The sequence below is a fragment of the Cryptomeria japonica genome, chromosome 3 (assembly GCF_030272615.1).
Source record: "Cryptomeria japonica chromosome 3, Sugi_1.0, whole genome shotgun sequence".
Taxonomy (NCBI): Eukaryota; Viridiplantae; Streptophyta; class Pinopsida; order Cupressales; family Cupressaceae; genus Cryptomeria; species Cryptomeria japonica.
The window spans coordinates 314643815-314670303 of NC_081407.1; the positions used below are offsets into that span (position 1 = coordinate 314643815).

Genomic DNA, 26489 nt, shown 5'->3' on the forward strand with positions numbered 1-26489 from the left:
TCTCCCCTAGCTTAACTCTACCTGCCTCCCCCAGTGCTTCTCGCTCCCTGTCCAAGGGAAAAAGCAAAAACCCCGCAAAACGCAAACGCATTGCCTATGATGACAATTCTTCAGCTAAGGACACTGAGAACGACAACCCTTCCCCGGACTTGGAGATTAAAAGAAGATCCTCCAGACTTGCTTCCAAAGGCCACAGGAAGAAGACCCCGGTTATTGAGAATCTGGACTTTGAGGAGGACTCCATTGGGGACAAGAAGGAGGAGGGGCCTAAAACTAAGGGGGGCCCTGATGGGGATGCTGATAATGTTAATATGACTAGGGACCCTATTGTCCCGACTACTTTTGGTGTTGTTGACATGACTACCCCTAAAAGGAAATCCCAGGAACTCATTGACGATAAAGATACGACCCCTTTGAACATGGACATTGAGGGCCCTATGAGTATGGAAATCCCTACAACAATGCTCTGGATCCTGGAAATTTGGATAAGGATTTAAACTTGGTCGAATAGGTGATGCATTCTATCCCTCTGATGGACCTGGTTAAGGATACTGACAACTCCATTGTTGTTGGCGAGCCCAAAGAGACTATGGAAACTATTGATGACTTGGCTACTGAGAACCCCCAGGAGGCCCCTACTCTGCAGCAGATGGAAAAACTAAACACGGATGTGCTGGACATCATGCAAAGAATTGAAAACCTCGGCCTTGTTCTCGATCTGCAGTCTAACAAGGAGGAGGTCAAACAACTTAAAAACAAGATGGAGACTTGGGAAGCCCAAATGGTGGGCCTAAACAAATTCCATTTGCAGGTGTTACACAACTCCGCACTCACCCTCTTTCTGTTGAGGGAACGCTACGCTGACACTGAGGAGGACAAACAGGAGGCTAGGGATCTCTACAAATTCATGTCTACCGAATGGAGCAGTACCATGGAGGCCACTGGGGTGCGCAAGGCACCCTTGTAGTTTGTTTTTTATGTTGTTGTTTTTTATTGTTAAAAAGACTTGGTTCCTTTTTTGATGGTTGGTGTTGTCAATTGTTGTTATAGTGTTGTTTATGCGCTATGATTGATAGTTCTGCTATGTAAAGGGTCAGTGTCCTTGTTCTCACTGCTTTTAAATCAAAAACATTCTCCTTGTATGAAATGAAAAAGTATTTTATGTTTAAAATTGATCGTTTTTTAGTTTATTGTTTTGTTCTTTGTTGAGCTTATGACCTTTCTTGTTCTTATTCTCTTTGTGCTAAATTAATTTCCCCCCTTCTTTAAACAAAAAAAAACTTAATAAATATATAATTACCAAATACATTAAAAAAAAATTAAATTGCATTTTACTTTTCATTGTAGTAAATTAATCTATATGAACTATATACTATGGACTTGCTTCATTGTAGTAAATTAGTCTAGATAAACATATTATGGGCTTGCTTCATTGCAGTAAATTAATCTGAAAAATATCTCATCTCCTCCCAAATGTTGAAAAATCCAAAGCATATCTAAAATACTAATATTCTCCTTGTATGAAATGACACAAAAACAAAAATGAAAAAGTATTTTATGTTTGAAATTACTCGTACTTTATTTTAATGTTTTGTTCTTTGCAGGGCTTCTTACCCTTCTTGCTTTGTACTCTTTTTGTGTTCAATAAATTTTTACCTTTTTAACAAAAAAAACTTAATAAATATATAATTACCAAATACATTAAAAATTATTTTTAAATCACATTTTACTTTTCAAAAGATTTTTCACTCAAACTTATTTAAACACAAAGTATTTAATAACATATATAGAATTTGAAAACTATTTAAAAATTATCATAAAAATACATATATCTTTTCCCTATACTAAAACGTTTTGAAAGAAATATCATCATATTTAATTTATTTTAGATATTTTTAAAGGGCATTTGGCATTTGACTTCTATGAGGAAGTCGACTTGATAAACATGGTCTTCAATAATATATATTATACTTAATATTCCAAATCAAAATCTATGTAGATCTCCTAACGAATAAGATAAAATTTAGAGTGTCTTTAACATATATTTATTATGTTTTTAAAATGGAGGGACCAAAGAGATTAAGGGACCTGCTCCCCTACCAACGAACATGACAACTTTGCTATTAGACCATATATAATATTATTAAGAAAAATATATATTAAATACAAAATCATAGGTTTTAAATTTTATGGTCTATTTTAATTATCAATATTTTTTTGGACAATTCTTGTGTTAATATATCTTAATTGACTGCTATTTATTTATATTGTATTTTTTTACAGCTTTGATCAGTATAAAAAATTGTAAGCTATATATTGTAAATTAGATATATATAATTATTTATAAATGCTATATAAAATATTTTCTATCATGTAATATGATCTTTTTAAAATTAAAAAAAATTGTATTAAATGATATTTTTTTAAATATAATCATACAGTCGTCAAATTTAGGTTTTGATCAGTACAAACTATTTTTTTACCAATAATTGTTCAAAAGAAAAGAAACAAGAATTTTAATATAACATATATACTTTTAATTGTGGTTTCAATTTTTTTAGGTATAAAATTATGTATACCAAAACAAAAGTCGTGATATTTAAGATTTAAGTGTAGCAATGGTGTATACATAGAATATGGATTGTAGGAATGGACCACTAAAATAAAGGCATAAAGACAAGGAGGTCTCTTTAGTCTTAATTATTGTAGGAATGATATAGTAATCGATATAAATAAGTATATGGATTCATTAGACTAGTCATATCTTTTTATTCTTCTTCTTTTAAGTCTTGAAAAATATATTTTGGACTCTTGCATTGACTTTTAGAACATGATTAAACTCCACCAATCTTTTATGTAAACTAGTGTATTATGTTTTTGTATTTTAATATAAAAGTGCATCGTTTATCATAAAAATGTCTTTTATTATTTATATTGATAGAAACAATAATGATAGACATGTATATCATATTAAAGAAAATGATAATTTATAGTCTTTTTTCTCAACTATTTACATTGAATTTCAATTCATTATTATAAAATAATAATTAATATGCATTTATTTTTTATTTTACTCAAATTTGAAAACCTATTATAATTTTTTCATGATGGTATTCATAATTAATACTAATGTTGATTGAGCTAACCAATGCATTAAATTTAATTTATTTATTAAACATCTATGTCACTTGTAATTAAAGAGATTAACCTATAATAAATGAATGAGTATACGCATTGACTACATGAAAAAGCACAAAATTTCTTGAAGAAATTATTCAACTAAAACCTAATTTAGCATTTGGGAATTTGTCACTTGATAGCTAAGAAGTTTCAAAACCCTATGAGATGGTGTTCGGAAACAAATGACTTTCAAACCATTTTATGATGTTGACTATTAGGTGGTAAAACATTATTGAATCTATAGCCATAATAAAATACATGAAGATTTTCTTTGACTCGTCACCTTTTAAAAATTTCTACTAAAGTAAATCTTATGCTCTTTTCCCTTCTTTGGTAACCTAGGCTCTAATCAATTCAACTATACCATGTAATCTAGAGCTTTTGCGTCAAGAATTGTGAAGGATAGCTTCTATTATTTGTTCATGGTTGGTCAATTGCATCCCTCTTAGATGATTGTTATCTTCTTGAAAAACAAGCTACTTAATGTCTTTTGAGACCACCACATATAAAAGAAGAAACTAAGAGAATGACATAGACAATGTGAAATCAACATTAAAGTAGAAACATATTAGTCATCAAATATGAAGCATATTTAGAAATGATAATCTATGCAAACTAACTAGCCATTCAATAAAGAATATGGAAAATGTGTGCAAGAGACAAAGCAAGTCAAGCATCCATTGTTGAAATCTCCATTGTCTTTGAGTCTCCTTTGTAGTTGATGGTTGTTGCTCTTAGAAATTTGCAAGCAAAAAAAGTTGGACAACAAAAGGAAATCTCAAATGTTGTCTCTTTCTCTTTGAAACAATGTTAAAATATGCATTGTCTGAAAGAGAGACAAAATATAGACATCAAAATTTACTCTTCTTCTTGATTGTCTTTTTGTCATCCCTTCTTCATAGATAAAATAGCAATAAAAATAAATTATTATTTTATAAATTATCCAGTTCCTCTAATGTTAATTAAATAATTAATTATTTAATTAATTAATCTCTTTATTCCTTTGATCTTTTATAATTAAATAATCATTTTAATTATTTAATTAACTAACTTTTCTCTATATTGGAATGAATAATTTGATTTATTCAAAGCTTATTCACATTTTTCCCATGCTTCTAAAAAATAAATAAAATATTGATATTGATTTTATTTATTTATTCTATGAAGAAGAAATTAAATAATTCAAATTATTTAATTTCTTTCGACTACTGGCCATTTGTCCACTCCTTTCTTCCATCGCTTCTCCACGTTCCTCCACTCCTTCCATCTTTAGCCTCCACTTTCTCCTACACGATCTATATTGTCAATCTCTACTAGGATAAACTCAAATTGGACTATTGGTCTTATTCCCTCTATTTCTATTAATTAAAATATTTTCCTCTATCATCTCTTTAACCGCAACATTTGAGGTTTCCTTTTGTTGTCTAACTTTTGTGCTTCCAGATTTATGAGAGCAACAATCATCAATTATGAAGGAGACTCAAAGACAATTGAGATTTCGACAATGAGTGCTTGACTTTCTTTGTTTGATTTGTTGTTTTGTTTTATGTCTTGCATTTCTTTTTTCGTAAGGTTCATAGGATGACTAGTTAGTTTTCACATATTAGAGGTTTTGTGGTTATCTTAGGATGATGTATGCATCTTAGTTTTTTTATCATACACTCAATACCAATCTTCTCTAGGCATTTATCATTTCTAATTATGCTTCACATTTGAGGACTAATGTGTTTCTACTTTAATATTGATATATAATTATTAATGTCAACTGAAATTTCACATTCTCTTTGTCATTCTCTTAGTTGCTTATTTTTCATGTGGTTGTCTCAAATGTCATCGAGTAGCTTGTTGTTCAAGAAGATAACAATCTTTTGAGTCATCACTTTCTTTCTTTGGTTGGTTTCAATAGCAGCAACAACTATTATTTCATCATGCTCTAACATTTTTAAATATCCTTAATTACCTTCAGTTGTTTTCTTCACTTGAAACTCATCTTTATTGTAGCGTACTGATGTGTGGATATCTTTCACCACTGTAGTTGTTCTAATATTTGCTACAACATGTTCTTTTGCTGCAATATCTTCTTCTTGTTGTTGCGTGTTGTTTCTAATGCATTCTTTTAGGTGTTGATACTCTACCATCCTTAAATCTGCATTATCAAAAATAGAAAACTCTTTGCTACTTGCACCTAGCTGCTCCAAAAGTTCCAAATAGATTTTGACTTTCTTGATTGCATCTTCACATAAAGAACATGTTAACTCTAAGTGAGTAGCACTATGTACTCTGCACCAATTGAATAACAATATATCTTCCATATTTACTCCATTGCCCAAATTTAATTGGTCTTTGATTAGCTCTTTGAATCTTGTAAAAGCTTCAGTTTTACCATTTGGGACAGTGATTGCATTTGATTCTACAAAAACCACAAATATATGCATTTTCCAAAAGGGAATTCTACTTTGCAAATCCAACTCCATTCTTGTTAAAAATATCAAGCAATTAAACTCATCGTGCATAGTAGTGTTATGAATTCTACATCTTCCTAGTGCTGGAAAGTGAAACAAATTTTAAGGATGCGATTGCTCATTTAAAACCTCATGAAGCTAAGAAATATTAACTTGAAGACTAGCTTCATAATAAGAAATATGAAAGTGCTACTCATCCATTTAAACCCATTTTTTTTTTGTATTTTAGATTTCTTTAAAAAAAATAAACTTTTATTAGATGGAGAGAGATCTAACATATCTCAGATTTAAAACATGAAAGCTAATATTTTTTCCAAGCTTGTTTGGGTGCTTATGCCCTCCCTCTAGCGCCAAATTGTTCATGGGTGTTTTTACACTCAATCAACTTAGATAAAATACAATGAAATCTTATCTTTATTGAAATGAAAACTAACATTTATTGACAAATATAAGTTTGCCCCAAGGTTCCTAAGGTTAGGTCTATCAAAAATACGATTGTTGATGCACTAAAAGATCAACTTGTTAATGCTCGATACAACCACGAGAGGAAATTAAGCCATGTCAAAAACTCGATCACTGCACTACACATCACAAGGAGACCAAGGGCGCACACCTTGCAACAATCCCCCCCAACGTAAGTGAGGGGTTTGAACTCGTGACCTAGGCTTTGATACCACTTGTTAGAAACATAGTTGTTCTTGCACTAAAAGATCGACCCGTTAATGCTTGATTTAATGAATTTCCACTGGAGGCACTTAAGCCATGTCACAAACCCAAGCACTATGTTGCATAGCACAAGAAGACCAAGGGCCCACACCTTGCAACAAGGTCATGGTCAGTGTCAGATGACTCAGTGGTAAATGTATGTTTATTGGTAACACAAGGGGCCAAACCTGATATATGAGGTATTTATCATCAAATTAAACAATATTTGTGATGCTCTTCCCTAAACTAACTGGGATTTCAAAATAAACTTCAACAAGTAGGGATGAGAAGGATAAAGTGATATAAATCCTAAGTAACAATTATCACAAAAATAACACAATGTTTCAAGTACACGAATTCATAAAGGAAACCAATTTATGCCTAATGAGAGAGGAAAATGGTATAGTATTTTAGGGAGAAGTAAACATTTTCAGACTATAAATGTTCATCAAGATACTCAGATCGTGATTTGATTTTGGGTAAGCTATGGACTTGGGGGGATCACTCCCTCTCTATTAAGCCCTGGAATCCTTCCTTCAACCCCCTTACGGAATCTCTCTTTGTTTGTCTAGTTTGGGTCCACCTCCCCAATCTCCCCCTCCATTTCTAGGAACCTTCTTGTTTTGAGGCCATTGGTAACTCCATTGGCAGCTTCTTGAAGGTCGATGATGCCACATTCTCCATGGGTGATTCTACCTTTGCTCGCCTATTAATTGATGTTGACATATCTCTGGCCCTCCCTAGGGATGTGGTTCTTATGGTCGGGGATAGGCCTTGGACTCAACCGCTGGATTATGAGGGCCTCCCTTTTCACTGTCGAAGGTGCTTCTCAACGAGTCACCTTGCTTCTAATTGTTCTCTCTCTCATCGCAAAGGTGCTACTGCTTGGTGGAAGGATGCTATGGAAGACCACTTGACGATTAATGCTTCAGATTCTATTTCGGTTGATTCATCTCAAGATGAGGTGCCCCTTACTGCTGATGAATCCTTGGTTGATGTTACTGTTGTTGCGGACCCTTCCGCTCCCTTGGTTCCTACACCCGTTTCTCCTGCTCCTCACCTTCACTCTACTCCTGGCGATTCTTCTCTTGTTGGTGCTTCGCTGCAACAGCAGTCTGGCAGTGACTTTGCAGGGTCTTCCCCGCTTGATTCTTCTTTGAAAGTTCCTAATGATAGTGTTGTTTGGACGATTTTTTGTCGTAGGAGGAAAGGAAAATCTAACCCCCTTTCCCAAGCCCCCCTTTGTCAAGTTTCGGGTCTTTCTCCCCCCTCTTGATTTGTGTTGGGTTGTTGATGGTTTGACAAGTTGGTTTGGCCTGCCCAACTTTGTTCTTTTGGGGTTTGCACCCCTGCTTGGTCTATTTAATTTTGATAGCCTTTGATTTTGTAAAGGGTCAGTGCCCTAGTTAATGCTGCTTTTTTAATAAAAAACATGCAATATTAATAAACAACCTACAATTAAACTACAATAGAGTGGTAGGGCTCAAATCAGCCAACAAAAAATTACAATCAATAAATCACCAATTGGTGAACCTTGAATTCATCAAATACCTAGACATTTCATTATTATTATAACTACACTTTGCATAATGATGAAAAGAAAACCATGGTAACCCTCTAAAATGGCAAGAAAACATTAAGATTAAGGTTTATACTTGCATTCATTTTAGTAGAGATTTGATACAACAATTTTTTATTCCCTTACAACAGAGAGGTCACTGCCTTTTATAGGAAAGACAAATAATTATAGTTTATAGTCCATGGTGATGATTTCTCCAGCACCATAGGTAAAGATTGCATAAGCACTTGATACTTGGACAAATTTGACACGTATCTCCCTTTTCAAACCACATTTAACAACCCCTTCTTATATGAATAGTTGTCTTTATGAGAAAAGACAAAAATAAACTCCTCTTTGTAAATATTAGGAACCACCAACAAACCACGGGTAACAATTTGCAAATCTAGGATGACTTCTGAAAACATTGCATTGATATTCCTTTGCATGTTCAATCACATTACCTTTTGTAGATGTAAGTTTATTATTTTGATTATGAATTATATTCTCATTGGATATATTTGAGTTTACCTTTCAAATTGACTTGTTATTCTTAGTTATTATCAAATATTTGTAGAAAATTTAATATTATATTCCTCTTTTATGCAATTTATTCATTACAAGTGGTATTAGAGAATGATCTTGGCACCATGAAGTTAAGAAACATGGTAATTTTTTTAATATTGAAGGTCATTTTGATAAGTGTATATATCTCATATGTTGGTGATTTTTTCCCCTAATTTTGGAGGGCTTTCCAAGGACATATTGAAGCTACTATAGTTCAAACTTCAAATAAATTGAAGTGGAATTAAGTTATTTGTTGCATATTAGTGTTTCCACAAAATTTACTCTCAAGGTTAAGATTCATTAAATCTCTTGGAAAGTAAGGATTAGGCCTTGGCAAGTTATAATAAAAAAATTTGGATTATTTGGATTTTATTTATGTGATTTATTGCAAAATTATTATTTTTCATCATAATGGGACCTACAAAAAGAGGCAAAGAGAATGTTACAGTCACACCTTAGAAATCACCAAATAAGGATGTTGTGAAAATTGAGAATAATAACCCTAGTGAGGAAATCAACAAGGTTAAGGGAGAAGCTTTGTCAATAAAGAAGGAAATGACTAAGGAATTTCATTAGTGAAGGAGATGCAAAAGGCTACAAATGAATTAAAACTACTTATTTATGGTATGAAATATAAGGAATAAGATTCACATCATAAGATGGAAGATAATGCTTCTATGTAATATTAATTATTCAGGCTTGACCTATGTCTCAAGAAGGATCACCTGTCAAATAATCCTATGTTCAGACATGTCACACCTAAGTTGGGTATGAGAAAGTTTGATGCCAAGGATGTAATAATTGGATTTATTAAATGGATCAATTCTTTGATCTTCACTATATTTGATGTCAACAAAAGGTGGCTAGAGAATCATTATACTTCCTATTAAATTTATTTATTTGGTATCACTATTTATGTGAAGAGAAGGAAAATAAGGTTTGTGTGGTCACATGGTCATTTTTTTAAGAGGAACATGATGCTCATTATACAGAGAATTTTTTGGATAACTATACTCATAAATTCAAACCTTGTGTCTAAGAAGGGAGAATGTAATAAATAAAATTTGAAGGAATTATTCTAGGAGATTTAAAGGATAGTATAAAATATGAGTTGCATGTGTTCCAACCACAATCATTTTTCAAATAAATACTTATGGCAAGGAAATTTGAGAAAATATTATTATCCAATAGGTGATAAGGGCTTGTAAATATAAGAGAATGGGGCTTTCCTACATAGTTGTTTCTTCAACCTACCAATTTTACTCTACAACAAATTGAAGAGAAGAGAGAAAAATAATTATGCTTTGATAGTGATAGAAAATATAGTTATAGTCATAAATGTGTTGAAAAAAAAATTATTCTACATTGAAGATTCGAATGAGGATGAATAGGAGGAAGGGGTAATAATAAATGGGGGAAATGAGATAGAAGAGAAATATTGATTTTAGCGGCCTGGACAAACTCTTAAAGTGGTGAGATTTCTAAAGAAAGAGAGAGTAACAATGTTGATTCGCACAAGAAGCACTCACAACTTCATTAGCAAAAAGTTAGCTACATGTATAAATTATTTTATATACCTTGCTCAAAAACTCCAACTAAAAAATATAGATAGGGGTATTGTTAGTTATCCAAGTTCAAATGTCATAGCAATAAATCAATCATGCAAAAATATTAACTTGATTTACCAATAAGTTTTATTCTCATGAGTACAATGGATTACTACTTTATGTATAAATTGAGGTACACTTTCAAGAATTGTTCATGATATTTCACTTAGAAGGAAAGATAATGGAGCTAAGAGGGTTGCATGCAAAGTCCCCATTGATTATAAGCTCTAATCAAATGCAAAGGTCTTAAGAAAGAAGCTAATAGATTTGTGGCCCATTTATCTTTATTAACAACCTATCAAATCTGAAACGTTCCTACCCATATAGATCTATGAGTGACTGTAGATCATCATGAGCAATGGTTTTTGAATATATACCTAAAGGATTCCATCTTAAGAGGGATCATGATTGTAGATACCTAAAATTGTCCTACCCCAATTAAATAAATATTAAAAAGATTGTTAAGGAGATGCTAGAAGTTGGTATCAAGCATATTCGAAGTGCTTACTCCTCTCCTATGGTGATGGTGTATAAGAAGGATTAAACATGATGTGCATGTGCCTAGACTACATAGTGCTCAACATGTACACCATCAAATATAAGTTTACAATTCTAGTCATTGATGATTTATTAGATGAATTGAATGGAGCTAAAAAATCTACAAAATTGGATCTTAGATTAGGTTATCACCAAATCTAAATTAAGGAAGAGGATACTTCCAAGACAAAATTTAAGACTCATGAGGATCGTTATGATTTTATCATGATACCATTTGGTCTTACAAATGCTCCATCTACATTTCAAAGCTCTATGAATTTCATATTTAATAAACTTTTGATAAATTTTGTATTATTGTTCTTTTATAACATAATAATTTCTAACAAGAAACAAAAAGAACATTTGGGTCATGTAGATCAAGTGTTACAAGTTCTCGAAGATCACTAACATTATGATAAGTCTTCAAAGTGTTGTTTTAATATCAAAGAGGTGGAGTACTTGGGACACATAGTATCACATGAAGGATTTAAGGTTGATCCTAATAAAAATAAGGCTATCAAATAGTGAAATTTTCCCAAAAAATAACATTAATAAAATGAGGGGTTTCCTTGGATTTACTAGAAACTATAGGATATTTGTGAAGAAATAAGGTCATACAAGAACTAATGAAGAAGATCTATTTTCAATGGACTGACTTAGTTAATACAACATTTGAGAGACTGAAAGAGGCTAAGACTGTGGACTGGTCTAGTTATAGCCACTAAGAACTTCACTAAGGATTTTGTTGTGGACTGTGATGCTCATGTAATGGGTATAGGTAAAGTTCTCATGTAGGAGGGTAGACCCATTACTTTTGAGAATCATCAATATAAGGGTAAGAATAAAATAAAACTCATTTATGAGAAGGAAATGATGACTATTCTTTATGTAGTAAAGTAGTGGAGCCTATATCTAATGGGTAGATACTTCAAAATTAAGAGTGGTCATAACCTAAAATATTTTCTAGTGCAAAGACTATCCTTTTAAGAGCAACAAAATCGCTCACTAAGATGTTTGGTTATACCTTTGAGATTGTATATAAGAAAGGAAAGGATAATATTGTGATAGATGCATTATCCAGGAAGGATGAAAATGATGAGGTATTATTGTGTTCTATAATTTCAATAAATTACAAGTTGATTAGGGGGAAGAAACCAAAGTAGATTGGAAGAATGATGTACTACAAGGAATCTCATTCAACAAATGCAAATTGATCTAGTATTTTAGATATTTTTTGTTGGAAGGGAGATGCTTTTTCATTTAAAGAGATATTACACCTATACAAGAATTCCACTCTTAAACACAAGATTCAAAAAGAGCTTCATGGTTCTCTAGTTGAGGGTTAGTCAATATTTTTGAAGACATATCTGTTGGCAGTGGGCCAGCGTCCCTCGCGGGGATTCGTGACATGGTTTAACAGCCTCCTATGGATTCTATAAGTCTAGTGGTTGTATCGAGCATTGACGAGTCGATCTTTTGGTGCAATGGCAACCCTAGCTTGTAACAATATCATCAAATCAAACACGATTTATTTTGGAAGGGCTTAAAGGAAATGTCTATCAATTGATGGCATAGGACTTTTGGCATGAAAAAGAAATAAAAGGGAGACAATTAAGACACTTGGTATTTTGAAACACTTAGTTATTCCTAGCCAGTGGTGGGAAGAGATCTTCATGGATTTCATCATAGGGATTCTACGATCTAAAGGTAAGAATGTCACCATGGTAACAGTGGATTTTCTCACTAAATATTGTTTCTTATTGAAATATCTCATCCTTTATAGTAAGTACAATGACAAGAACTTTTTGAGAATACACAAAAGCTACGAGATACACCTTTAGTTATTGTTAGTGACCTCCTCACATTAAGAGTGTAATTATAAGCTTCAAATCCCTAAAAATGTGCATAGTTACATATTTCACTTTCACTAGATTTACCCTTAAAAACCTTCATGTCCATCGTTGTGGATTTAACTCATATTTGGCTCTAACAAATTTACACCCACTATTTAATATCTTTTACATTATTAATGATCATCTTGAAAGAAAATTGCTTGTAAAAGAAGCAACCAAAATTCAAGACTGCATTATCAAATTCTTCATCAATGCAAATCATCACTTTCTCTAGCTCAAATATTTAGCAAAGAATGTTCCAACATTTAATTTCATCAACCTAGTCATTCCATCATAATTGTTCATTTGTAGGATGGATTTCATTTTAGCCTGCCTCCTTCTGATTCTAACTCATTTGTCAATACAAGGGACATTTTTTTACGTAAGAGGAGTAAATGATGAAACGTGGGCACATGGGATATGTAGCACAGCCACATGATCCGTCATATTTTAATTAAATGTTACTGACTATTCTTAAATCGTGTGTACACATATGATAACTATTTATGCATATCTTCCTGGAAGCTTCCTTCTTTTATCGTCTTCTGATTTTTTTGTACACAATATAGAATGGAAAAGAATAAGAAGCAGAAAACAATGCAGGTAAACTCTTTAATGGAAAATAGCAAGAAACACAAATAATGCAGGTAAACAGTTATTTTAAAAAATAAAATCTTGAATAAGGTTTATCTATATTGTTGGGTAGGGTACTTATATATATTATAGTACTGTTCTATAAACTATTTTTGATCTTATTAATATTAAATTTCAATTTCTTTTATTCTATTTTGTAGAGATTAATATTATAATTCTGACAATAGAGATTAATATTATAATTCTGACAATAGTCTAACATGTTTAATATAACTTATACTGCTCTCAATATTAAAATAGAGATAAAAATTTGAAACTAGCATCTTATATGTCTGAATTCAAACAAATGTACATATTTGATTTTGGTTAGATCAATCACAGAAGTTTCCCAAATTCACTGACATATTCTCCAAATTTCATAGATTATCTTAAAAATTATGAAAAAGCAAAACTGTAATAAGACATATTTGATCTTCATTAGATCAATCACAGAAGTTTACCAACATTCACTGGTATATCGATCAAATAAATAAACACAGTTTAATCCAAAAGCTTAAAATAAATTGAACAGATGAATGATTCAGAACATCGATCAAATAAATAAACACAGTTTAATCCAAAAACTTAAAATAAATTGAACAGCATATTTACATAATTTCTTGACGATGGATCTCTCAATACGATTTGAAATATTGCTAAAAAACAAATTATACAGATCATTCTGAAGAAAACTCTCTTATTTATCTTCATGAACTATGGAAAAATCATGAACACACAACAAAAATCTAGAAAGAAGAATAAAACATCCAAAAATTCAAAAATTTAGCTGGACTATGATCACAATTTCTTATTAGAAGGGAATGCATCCCACTGAGGCACATGGAATCCTTCTCCAGGACTTGCTACCTCTGTCTTTATTTCTCACCTGCAACAGTGTAAGCTTTTTGTCTCCTTCAAATGGAGGAGGAGGGGGCACAACAATGAAATCACTTTCCTCCATTGAATTTGTTTTGGGTTTCCCTGGTTCTGCTTCCCAAGTGAATGGAACACCTGTCCCTAATCCAGATCTGTAGTAAACTCTAGAAGAATACCCATTTGGATCATCCTTCAGAAGATTGCAGATGAAGAGATTGTTATCCAAATCCAGAATACTCCCACAAGAAAGTGAGCTTGGGCACCTCTCTGTGGGCTCTTCTGTTGTCTCAGACAGAGACTTTTTGCTTTGGATCAGAGAAATGAATTGACCCATCTAGCCTACACAGAACTCAGAATCAAAGAAAACAGTAATAAACCCAAGCATATAATGCTTAAACCAGCATTCATAGAAATGGAGGGGATTATATATAAGATTGAGGGGGACCAAATGAATGGAGGGAGATGATGGTCATATGGAGGACCCTGATAATACTTATTAATCATTAAAGTTTTCTTCCAACCCCATGACGGTTCCAACCCTGAAACGGCAGACTGACAATTTTATAAGTTTATCTTGGTCCTTGAGATTGTAGGTAAACCATGGGATGGGTGCATTAAATTTAATTTTGTTTTCTGTAAAAGTGGTTGCCAACCTTTTTTATACTGGCCAAGTGGTACCATCTTCCAAGCTAAAATCAGTACAATATGAGGAGAGATTGACTGAACATGATTTTGCAGGAAGTTATTGAAATTTAGCAGTTCACCTACTATGCTGGTTGTGTAAGTATTGGGATTTGGGTCCACAAGACTTACACCATGGTAGTGCCTGGTTTTTTCCTTCCACCAGCCGCATCACTATTTAATGCAAGGTGTGCCCATTGAAGGCCAGGGAACAATTTGGACAGTTGACCCTATGATTAGATATATATTCAAGGGAAATCCATGGTTATCAAATCAATGGTTAAGAAGATGTGACAGACAAAATGGTAATGATTTGAAATTTTAGTTTTGTTTTTAGAATGTTTATAAATAAGAGATTTTTATTCCATTAATGTCAAGACAATTTAATGGTTATGAAATTATGATAGACGTTGAAATCTTATTTAGTTTTGTGTTTACAATGTTTTATATATATGGCGTCATTTTGTATGATGTCGATTTCGTTTTTTTCATTTTTTATTTTTTTTATTCAACATATTTCTATATATTTATTGGTATTTTAAGTATTGATATATTCACTCAAGTCATGTTAATTATGTCGACATGTAAACATATTCTCTATATGGTCATTTCAATGTCTTGGGTCATTTTCATAGACACTAGTCATTAATTTAGCTCTTAATGTTTTAAAATTTTCCATGTTTTGGGTTATTTTCATAGACACTAGTCACTAGTTTGGCCCTTAAATTTTTAAAATGTACATTCAATGTCTTGGGTCATTTTCATAGGCACTAGTCACTCATTTGGCTCTTAAAATTTAAAATTTACACTCCATGTCTCAGGTAATTTTCATAGACACTAATCACTAGTTGGGCCCTTAAAGTTTTAAAATCTATTTTCAAGTTTAACCAATTTCCATCCATTCTACTATTTGTGAATTAACTATTTACATATACACAATTTAATGGTATGCACTTATATTTGAAGGCATTCATTTGCATCCATTTCACATCCTTCCATACTTAATTATCTTCTCTCGTCTTCAAAGCATTAGAGGAGCGATCAATACCAAAACACTTGATTAATATCAAAACATTTTGGTGCACTAAAATGGATACAAATAGTCATTATAAGGCATTGTTTTTTGTTTGTTGATGTTTTATATACACATTTTTAAGGTTGACCTAGGAGAACATGCTCTTTTGAAATATACTAGCAATCATCTACATGTCTTTTAAAATATCACTAGTTTAGATAATAGATGAAGCATAGCTGAACTAGGTGAATTAGGAAGCAAAAGCATGCACATTGCTAGATCCTTTACATGAGTGTAGGACATTTCTATAGGTGTGGGTCTAACCCTGAGCCATAGAGTTGATCCCCAATAGTGCATATATCGATTATTCTAGATTGAAGAAAAAATTATAATACAGATTTATCAAAGAAAAAATTATAATAGATATTTATCAACTCAAATCCAAGGCACCTTGAATTGAAAATCTACAAAAGGTTTTGAGCATCATTTGCATGCCTAGAGCTATGTGTTTGGTCCTTTGCATTTTATTTCTTAATTGAAATTTAATATTTTAATTTTATGATACTCATTACTTGTAACTCCTATAGTTAGACTAGTCTATATTTTTATTACTTGTGTTAATTGATTAGCCTGCATAAGAACTTTAGTATAAGGAAACTATCATTTTCCTTTATATTTTTCTAAACTTGGTCATTTTTACAAAACCTACTTTTCTTTAGGTTTCTCATCAACATTAGGGTTTTAAAACTTGATATGACTTTGATATATCATCTATTTCTAGTTTTTTTAGGTTTTTATATTTATTTTTATTAGGGATTTAGAGACATGTAATGAATTATATCTCTTCCCATCTTCCCACCCTCGGATATTCCTTCAAATTAAGTTTCCCCTTCTATGCATAATTATGAATATATTGGCAAACATTATTTTACATCTCATGTTGAATCTATGTATACTTATGGTAGCAATTGACAAGATAACAACTTACACATTGATGATAATCTATTACCTTATTATGTATCATATGTTCTTACTGTATCTTATTCTACATTGCATGCCTAGATAATATAATATTTATTGAATAAATTGAACATGATGATTATAATGAGTTTTCGAATGCTTCCATACATGCAAAATCATTCTTGCTTGCTAATTTGAACATTTAGATGATGACATCTTGTCGATTAATGAATCTTTTTTATACTTAAGAAGTAAATGATTAAAATGGACTGATTTAGATTTTTTTCTCTACGCCCCTTTGTAACCTTGTCTCATACTTTCATCACATAAATTTATAGCTCTAGCTCACATGAGAATAATATGAATCTAGAAGAGACCTCTCGTGATCTATGTTTCAATACTATTTTTGTCAACACAACTTATATGCATCTCATACCTTACTTTTATGTCACCTTTGGTTCACATGATTAGAATTTTGTGAAACATTAACATCAAAATTTAGGAAGAAGACTATATGTTAATCTACCACTACTTATCTTAACAACCAATACATTTAATTAGTCCTCGTATGTCTCAACCTACATATAAAATAAAGAAAGTATGACATAGTTAAAAAATGAAAAGCCTTGAACTAAAATATTTTTGTGGGACTTAGTATGCACACATCACATCATTATGGTAACATTATTCAATTGTTTTAGACAAAATCTAGGCTGGGTCTACCACTACTTTAATATTAGTTACATATTTGATTGAGTCTATTAGTTGTAAGGAACATAAAGCTATATCATTTGATGATAATAATATTCCACCTAAGAAAGTATTTAAAGAGACAATGCCTTTATACATTATGATTAAGTGTAGCATTCTATTCGTCAAACATTATTTAGTTGATAGTTGATCTACTCTTAATATATGTACTATATATTTTTTTAAATGATTAAAGGTAGACATGTCAAATATATAACCATCAAACCTTACCATTAGAAAATTTGATAATACGCATAGAACTTTCATGGGTTCTATAATCCATCTAATTCACACTAGACCACACAATATAGACACATTATTTCATTAAATGCCGGAAATTATAATATCCCCCTTAGGTTGTATGCTATATAAAATCTTCCTTCTACATTTCATCAATGTGTAAAATTTTGGAATAGAGGGAATATTTGTCACATAATATATATCCTCAACCATATAATAAATGTGCATTAGTGGATACATCTAATAATTGCTAAAGCCTTATCATTAAGAATCAAACCATTCAACAAAGGGATAGTTAGACTTAAACAAGTTGGGTTTCTAGGTGGATGATTTGTTCTTCATAACTTAATTCATGCTTGTGAAACTTGTGAGTGGGCACAACAATAAGAACATAATGCTTTACTTGAGAAGCTCAATTTTGATAAGGCCTCTGATAGAATGAGGTGGAGATTTATTATCGATATGTTATGATGGCTAGGATTTGGCCCCAAAAAATTGTAAACATGTTCAAATTTTATTTCAAGATGCAAATGCTCAACTTGTGATCAACAATTCTATAACAGATTCTTTCCCTTTACAACGTTCCATTAGGTAGGGTTGCCCTTTATCACCATTTCTTTATGTGCTTGTTGTTGGTGTCCTTGTTTATCTATTGCAGAAATGTAATCAAATGAATTTAATTAAAGATTCATATTCAAAACAACGCAGTGGTTCCTAATTCTCATTTTGCTAATGATAATTTGTTTTTTATTCAAAATTCTAAAACATAAATTAATAATATTTTGGAAGCTCTAAACTTGTATTTCTATATTTCAAGATGGAAATTAGTTCATCAGAAAACTGAATTTCTCATGATCAAATATAATCCAATTCCACATTGGATCGCTAAAGGAAAAAAACAAATTAGAGATGGACATATTACTAAATATTTGGGTATACCATTTGGCTTGAGGGCCTATTTGTTTGATATGTGGAACTAACACGTTTTTAAACTAAAAAACAAGATCTTTGATTAGGGAAACAAATTTCTATCGCTTTTTAACAAAATTCAAGTGGTAAACCAATGTTTTCTAACTTCCCATATTTACTACTCCTTATTGGATGCCCTCCAAAAAAGGATATGATGAATTAAATAGAAATGTTTGGCAATTCTTGTGGACTTATTGGGATAGAAAATGGGGTTTCAAAGCCTCACATTGGTTACATTGTATACAACCTAAAGATAAGGGTGGGTTGGGGCTATTGGATCCTATGACTCAAGGGTCCTATTATTGAACACACCCAAAGACTGAGAGGGGGGGTGAATCAGTCTTAACTTAAAATCCGTTTACTTCTGAATAGTTATTCATTATGCATTAATTATTAAACAACAAGAACAGAGAAAATTCAAAAGCACAACCATAACACCGTATTTACGTGGAAAACCCCACAGGGGAAAAACCATAGGAAGAGTTGCTTGGATCTAGTGTCCATATCCAGCCTCACAAAGGATAACAAGATTACAATAGTTTTTTGTGAGATGAGCCCATAAGGAAGCATACACTCCCTAAATTTTGATGGTTACACAAACAAAGCTCACTGCTTCCTGAACATTAGAGCATTTTACAAAAAGTGATGATATTTGTCAATAACACACTATGTTGACTAGGGCATTGAAGCTCATATCCTTCTCTATATTCACTACTCATTTCAATTAATTTGTTTTGTCTTGTATATCCTCCTCAAGTCTTCAAAACATCACTTAGGTCGACTGCAAGATGAAATTTAGATGAAATTTGTAACACCATATTAGTAGGCATCAAGACACATAACCCAATCAAAATAGGTCACATTGATTCTTGCAAAAGCATCAACTAGTCTCAAAACAATCTTACACAGTCAACACATGTTACTCCACTTGGTGCATGGTCCAAACATCTGGCGCAAATCCTCTAGCATGCCAAGTCGTCCTTTCAAGCACTTAACACTTCAATCCAACTGATTTAACTAATACTGATACCAAATAGATTTAGACATCAACATGTGGATCATGATATGAGTATTACATGACCTTTTAAACATCTCTAAACACTTCTTTTATGACTTTAGCTCATTCCATGTTGGCACAAACATCTACCTACTTGCATAGGTGAAAAACAAAGTATAAAAGTTCACTCTATTGTCTTGACACTTTGGAAATTGAACTTACAATATAGCAAACTATCTGAAACCTAAATACACCATTGTTTATACATTAGTTAACATGTCCTCAAAACCACTTGATAAATTATTAGGTACAACTGTGTACAAATGGAACTTACTTCGTGTCTTCACCATCACTTTCACTACTAAAAAGCATCTCTGAGAATCTCCACACAATTGGCATTAGTGACAATGTACAATAATGTTGAATCTTTGTCTTTCATATCTTTGCACGGATAGACTATACCAAAACGATAATATGCAGATACCATATTTGCACTAAACTCCATTAGTCATACAAGTGTATCTTTGGTTAGCATATGACTGTAACACGAGTTGACATCATGGGTCAACAACATCAATGACAACTTATTGTTCTTTGTTTACAACACCTATTTATCAACAAAATGGTAATTAGAGTTGTGATTGGAGAGGAACCTTTAGTAACAAAGGGAAAGGTTTTGGATGGATTGATAAGATTTTGATGACTCCTTTCTTTTGTATAAAGGCTTCATTTCCTTTACAATCTATTTGGAAGGTCTGGCAACAAGTTTGTAAATTTTTAACAAGTGGAAGGAATCTCTTCAACATTGTTTAGTTTCACCACCTCTTCTATTTGGTCCAAAAAACTAGTTCAATATTATGGGCAACCTCTTGCGGTTATCTTTCCCAAACAAGCTCATTATTTTTTCAAGAAAGGTGTGTAGCAATTTAGTGATGTTTGGGAATTCAATTCATTGGATTGGGTAGATTGGCAAAGATTCAAAATATCTTTCAATTTAAATAACATGTCTAAAAGGTTCATCTCATTTATGAAATATTTGGTTCTTCTTATGAAAATATGCACTCATCTTCAATGTAATGTCTTCAACGATTGTGTTTCACTAGGCGAAATCCCCTCTTTCTATTTCCCTTTGAAGAAATATTACTTAAAAGTCCTTCCTAACATGAAATTAAATCTTAGACTTAATAGCGAATGGGGTTGTAAATTTAAAAAGAAGTGGAAGAGGCCAAACACTCGAATGTGGAGGTCTAGAGTTGAGGATCCTCAAATTATGACATGGAGAATCCTACACCATAAACTACCTATTGGGGATAGATTGAAATATTTAAAGATTTGGCCAATCAAGTTTCCTTTTTGCCAGCGGTTTATAAGTATAAAACATATTTTTGGGGACTACTTTTGGGTTAAAAAAATGGATTGCAATAGTTCACCATTTTCCTCCTATTTTTTATCATGTGTTGAGTTGGAAATAAGTTGTTTTGGGTATTAGATTTCATAAGAATGTGGTTGTTGATTCAATGAGACAAACTATATAGCTACATATTTGAAAAAGTAGATGTTAAGCTATGTTTTTTAATCACACTACTCATCTGGTAGTCGAAATGCTATAAACTTATTGTGACATCATGTTACAACTTGCCTCTTCGTGTTTTCAATTAAAGAAGGATGCTACTTACAACAAGCTTTTGGAAGAGATTAAATATCAGTTGTGTAATTGCATGAAGGGGTGGGGTTGCTAGATGTTTCAAACAAATCCAAAAAAATCCTTAAATTTTAAGTATAAAATAAAAAAATAAGATAAGGAAACATTAATCTTGTGTAAAATGAATGTTTGGATTTGGGGTCTAGTGATAAACTTTGAAAATGACATAAAGTATGAGAATGAATGTATGGAAATGAGTGAAAATGATTAGGGGTGACAATGGATAATGAGCTTAATTTCATATAGTGATGAATGAACCCAATTTCACGCAAAAGGTGTCATTTAAATCAATATATAATAATTTTAAATCATTTAAAACTATATTAGCTTGACATAAATATGCAAACCCATATAGATGACACCATTATCATCATTGTAATTATAAGTTTATTTGAAATCTCCAATCAACGGAAAGGCCAAATTTTAATTGCATAGCTGAGAACTGGAAGGTGGAAGCTGCCCAAAGAAGACTGAGAAGAAAGGACGTGCATTTTCTACTAAGAAGAATGGTGGAAACAAAAAGGCATCTCATCAAGGAGTGTGGCATATGAGGAAAATCACTCAGTTTGAGAACGACCTAAAGGTAGATAGTTTAAATTAACTTTTTGTACAGACAAGGCTTCACAAAACAGCAAGTTTCTTACTCAAGATTAATTTTGAAGAACCAACATAAAAGAGAACTTGAAAATAGATTAATTTTGAAGAACCAACATAGAAGAGAACTCGAAAATGGATTGATTTTGATTCTTGGTCCTTTAGACCGCCGAGTCTTGTCATTAAAATTCCTTCATCCCTCCATTCAACAATAATTTTTAAGATAAATAACTGCACCACCAGAAGTCTAGTCACAAGGACAACACAAGAGAGTTATAAACTATACAACTTCAAATCTGTATTTATGCTTTATAAGTATAAATCTGTACTTATGGATGAATTTTCAATGAAACAGTGGCCCCAGTTTTACAGACACCAGGGAATTGAATCTGCAACTCTAACTAAACAATGCATATTCGGTGCTTTTTAAACTGACAAAAGCACCAGAACCGTTCGTTTTTTTGGTATATCTTCAACCTATTCAAACCATATTCAAGTATAGGTAGTAATCGATCAGGATGCCTGACAGCATTCTGCACATTATCATTTATTATTGCTCATATTCAGAGGCCATAAAAGCTGAAGCTCCTGACAGAACAATTTGATAAACCAGTTTTACAGAACTCAATCAACAGGCCTTAAACTTTACTTATCATATACAGAAAGGAACGCCATTTTCTTCAGACTAGAAGGCATCCAACGGCGGCAAACAGAATAATCCCTATTTTCCCCACCGCCATTGCTCTTCTTCTCGCAGGATTTGGAGCGCCGCCTCCAAATGTGCCGGCGCTCTTCTTCCTGCGCGAAAACCCTATTCTGCGACCTCAAAACCCTCATTTTCCCCTTCACAATTTGAAAAGCACCGGACAATTTCAGAGACAAATTCGAAGCCGAAAACTTTCCGGACAATTTCAGAGGCCAATTCGGCGACGAATCTGGCAAACAGGGCTTCGATCGGGATCCGACCTTGTGCAGGCTTGGCGGCGGGCTGAGAGGAGCCGCTGGTAATTTCTCCTCCCCCAAATTTAACCGATGTTTGGGCGTCCCAGGCTCAGATTCCCACCCAAATGGAACAGCCCCAGGGGCAGCGTAATACAGAGCTCTGGAAGAGCACCCTAATTTCGATTCCTTGCTTAACAGACGATTCAAGAATTTGCTGTCAATTCCGACCTGGGAATCTTCCATGGCTACCGAAACAGAAGATTGAATGCTTCTGACAGATGCATTAAAGCCGGGTGATTCCCTGAATTTATAGAAATTTGTACATATACAGGATTTGAGTGGAGTAATTGGAATGGTCTCGGGCGTTATGCAGTGGATGAAAAGGGGCTGCGAGCGTTATTTTCTGCAACACGGTCTCAATGGCGTTGTCGGGTCAGTTACTACGTGCAGGGGCATGTGAATAAAGAAGCTATTTTGGCCCGGACTTTGAGTTCATTATTGCGATTGCTCGCTACAATCAATGGTTTTTGGGGCTTTTTCAGTGGGGTGTTTTAAAGATTTGGGTTTTGGGTTCTCCAGATCAGTTGCAGGTACTTGAGATTAATCATGGCTGCGTTTCTTAAGGCGTGCGCAAGGGTTTTAATACAAGTGGCGCAACAAACGGCTAAATTTAAAACTGCGGGGAACATGCTGTTTTTGCTTCCGGGTGTCTATTTTTAGTTTCCAGACGTTTTCTGCAGTGGCAGAAACTGATGTGAATTTAAGAGCATGTGTTTTTATCTGGCTCAACTCATATAGGTACATATATAGAAATTGTAAACAAGTGGTTTGATAAATTTGTTTAGAAGAAAGAAAATTTTTACAAATCTTTCATCAAACAAAACATTTATCATAAGAAAACATAAAATAATAATTTATATATTAAAAAGACGGTTTTGTCAATTAGTTTATTTTATGGTATAATAAAAAAACGTAAAATAACAATTTAAATATGAAAAGGTCTAGGTAGCTTTTAGTCCGAAAAAGTTTGATATAAAATCTTTCATCAAGAACAAAACATTGATCATATCAGAAAACCATATAATAACATCTTATATACTAAAAAGTCCGTTCTACCAATTAGTTCTACCTTGATTATTAAACATGAAAAATACACAACACTTACCAAACATAAACAAACACCTTACATTTATACTAAAAAGTTTGTTCTACCAATTAGACCTATCTTGATTGTTTTTTTTTAAATATATACAACACTTACCTAACATAAATAATTAAATAAAATTTAGATATAGTAGTTTCTCTTTCTTATAAGACAATGCATATCTAAATCAAAAGTCATCTTTTGGCTAAACTATCACAAATAAAAAGAATATTTGAATATGACAAATAATTGATAAAAGTATCTCTTATAAAAATATGAACCTAATCTCTCTATACATGGAGTAGGGATGAAGCATTCAACGTTTAGTTTAATGGGAGCTGTCCCCTCAAGCGCTTTGCTATAAAATAAAATTTACAAAACATAAATAAACATCTTCTATTTAGTTAGTCTCATCTTGACTATACTAAAAACACTAAAAATTTATAGTATATATATGTAAGGTTTTATTTAGTTTATACATATATATGCTATAAATTTTATTTAGTTTTATTTATGTTTTATAAGTGTCATCTTCTATTTAGTTAGTCTCATCTTGACTATACTAAAAAAACTAAATAAAACCCTACATATATATACTATAAATAAAGATGTTGATTTATGTTTTGAAAGTCTCATCTTGACTATACTATAAATAAAATAAACATCTTATATATACTAAAATTTATGTTCTACCAGCTAGTCTCATCTTGACTATTAAACATGTGAAATATATAACACTTACCTAACATAAATAATTAGATAATTTAAATATTAATATGTATTAGATACTATGTATCTAAATTAAAAGTCACATTTTGACTAAACCACTATAAGAAAAAAGAATATTTGAATACATGATAAATAATTATTATGTTTCAATGCAATCTATGAAATAGATAAAAAGTATCTCTCAAAAAATACAAGCCTAATTAATATTTATAAAAATAGATGCTTGCATTATAGTTTTGTTACAAATTTATTACAATAAATAACTGATAGTATTAAATAAATATACATAAATATATATTTAGTTTTCATTTTTACGTTAGAAATATTAGGACAAATATTAAAAATAGGGTGGTCATTATATATGATAATTAAGTATTCTCAAACAATTATATCAAGAATATTTCTCTTGTCAAATGGTAGATTTAAAGGTATGTCTATGAAAATGAACTTTGTGTGTACAAATTCAACCTCACTGCACCTAATTCATGACTATGAATATAGGTTGTAGATATAATCTAACAAAAATTTAATGCTAAAAATATTTCAATTCAACATGTATATATTAAAGAGAGGTAGTGTATATGAACATCATTGAGGAGCTTGTTAAGAAAGGAATAGTTCTCCTATAATCAAACTCCTAGGAAAACCAATTTAGCAATTATGAACAAGCACCATGTATGAGCTAAATATTAGCTCAAGACCCCAAGATCGCTACAAAAAACATAAGAGAATATTTCACAGAGAGTATGCAATAAATGAGCTTGTTGGATGTTAAGATCTATGAAGAATATTGCTTTTGCTTTTAACTAGCTATATTTAGTTTTCAGATGTTTTCTACAATGACAAGAATTGATGTGAAATTTAGGACATGTTTTTCTCTAAGTCAAGTTATATGTATATGTGTGGGTATCAATGTATGTATGTATGTATGTATGTATGTATGTATGTGCATGTACATGTACATGCATATTTATGTATGTGTTGATCTAAATTATAGAATTAATAGTTTAGTAAAATTTATCATGTCCTATTTTATTTGAAAAACTTTTAGTGAGTTAAAAATTTAAAAGTGCAGTTATTTTTTATGACAAAATTTTATTTTTCATCAATATAATAAGAAAAAAAAATCATATTTAAGTACCTATCTAAATAAGCATCTAGGAAGTGGTTGAACGGATATGAGTGATTTAAAACATTGACCGTAATAGGAAAATCTAAAATAAAATACTCATAGATAGATAGATAGATAGATAGAGTTTGTTTTACCAAGTAGTCCTGCTCATATCTTGACTATTAAACATGAAAAATATACAACACTTACCAAACATAAATGAACATCCTATATATCTACCAAAAATTATGTTGTACCGGTTAATTTTCTACAACAGCTAAAACTAATGTGAAATTAAGGACATTTGTTTTTATCTAAGTCGTCATATGTAGTTGTGTACAGGTGAACTCACAATAGTGGTTCCCATTTTTTTGCCACTTTTGACAACATCTTTAAAATAATCTTCAACTTTTGAGAACTATAACTTTTAAACTATTAAAAATTTGAAGATGATGTAAATTAGTGATTTGTAGCATTTTTTTTGTAGATTCTATATGCATTTTTTCAAATTTTTTTGAAGGATTTTTTTAAAAATTTTCCATCTCCCTCGAAAAATAGTTTTTTACAACAAACTACATTTTTTAAGAGTGATGTGCCTCTCGAAACGCATAACTTTTTTTTCTATAAATGATAAAAAC

General features: G+C 31.8%; 2 protein-coding genes across 2 annotated transcripts; both read right to left on the bottom strand.

The window, feature by feature from the left end:
* Positions 1 to 13754: 13754 nt before the first annotated feature.
* On the bottom strand, positions 13755 to 14601 carry LOC131027641 (uncharacterized). The gene has a single exon (XM_057957706.2). The coding sequence runs from the start codon at positions 14349 to 14351 to the stop codon at positions 13953 to 13955; it is 399 nt and encodes a 132-aa protein (XP_057813689.2). The 5' UTR covers positions 14352 to 14601; the 3' UTR covers positions 13755 to 13952.
* Positions 14602 to 22424: 7823 nt separating this feature from the next.
* LOC131027637 (uncharacterized) lies at positions 22425 to 23633 on the bottom strand. Its single transcript, XM_057957703.2, has one exon. It carries the CDS (start codon positions 23108 to 23110, stop codon positions 22571 to 22573), a length of 540 nt encoding a protein of 179 aa, XP_057813686.1. The 5' UTR covers positions 23111 to 23633; the 3' UTR covers positions 22425 to 22570.
* Between the last annotated feature and the right edge of the window lie 2856 nt (positions 23634 to 26489).

Coding starts and splice junctions, on each gene's coding strand:
- LOC131027637 (XM_057957703.2), bottom strand. CDS start 23,110: ATGGAAGATTCCCAGGTCGGAATTGACAGCAAATTCTTGAATCGTCTG.
- LOC131027641 (XM_057957706.2), bottom strand. CDS start 14,351: ATGGGTCAATTCATTTCTCTGATCCAAAGCAAAAAGTCTCTGTCTGAG.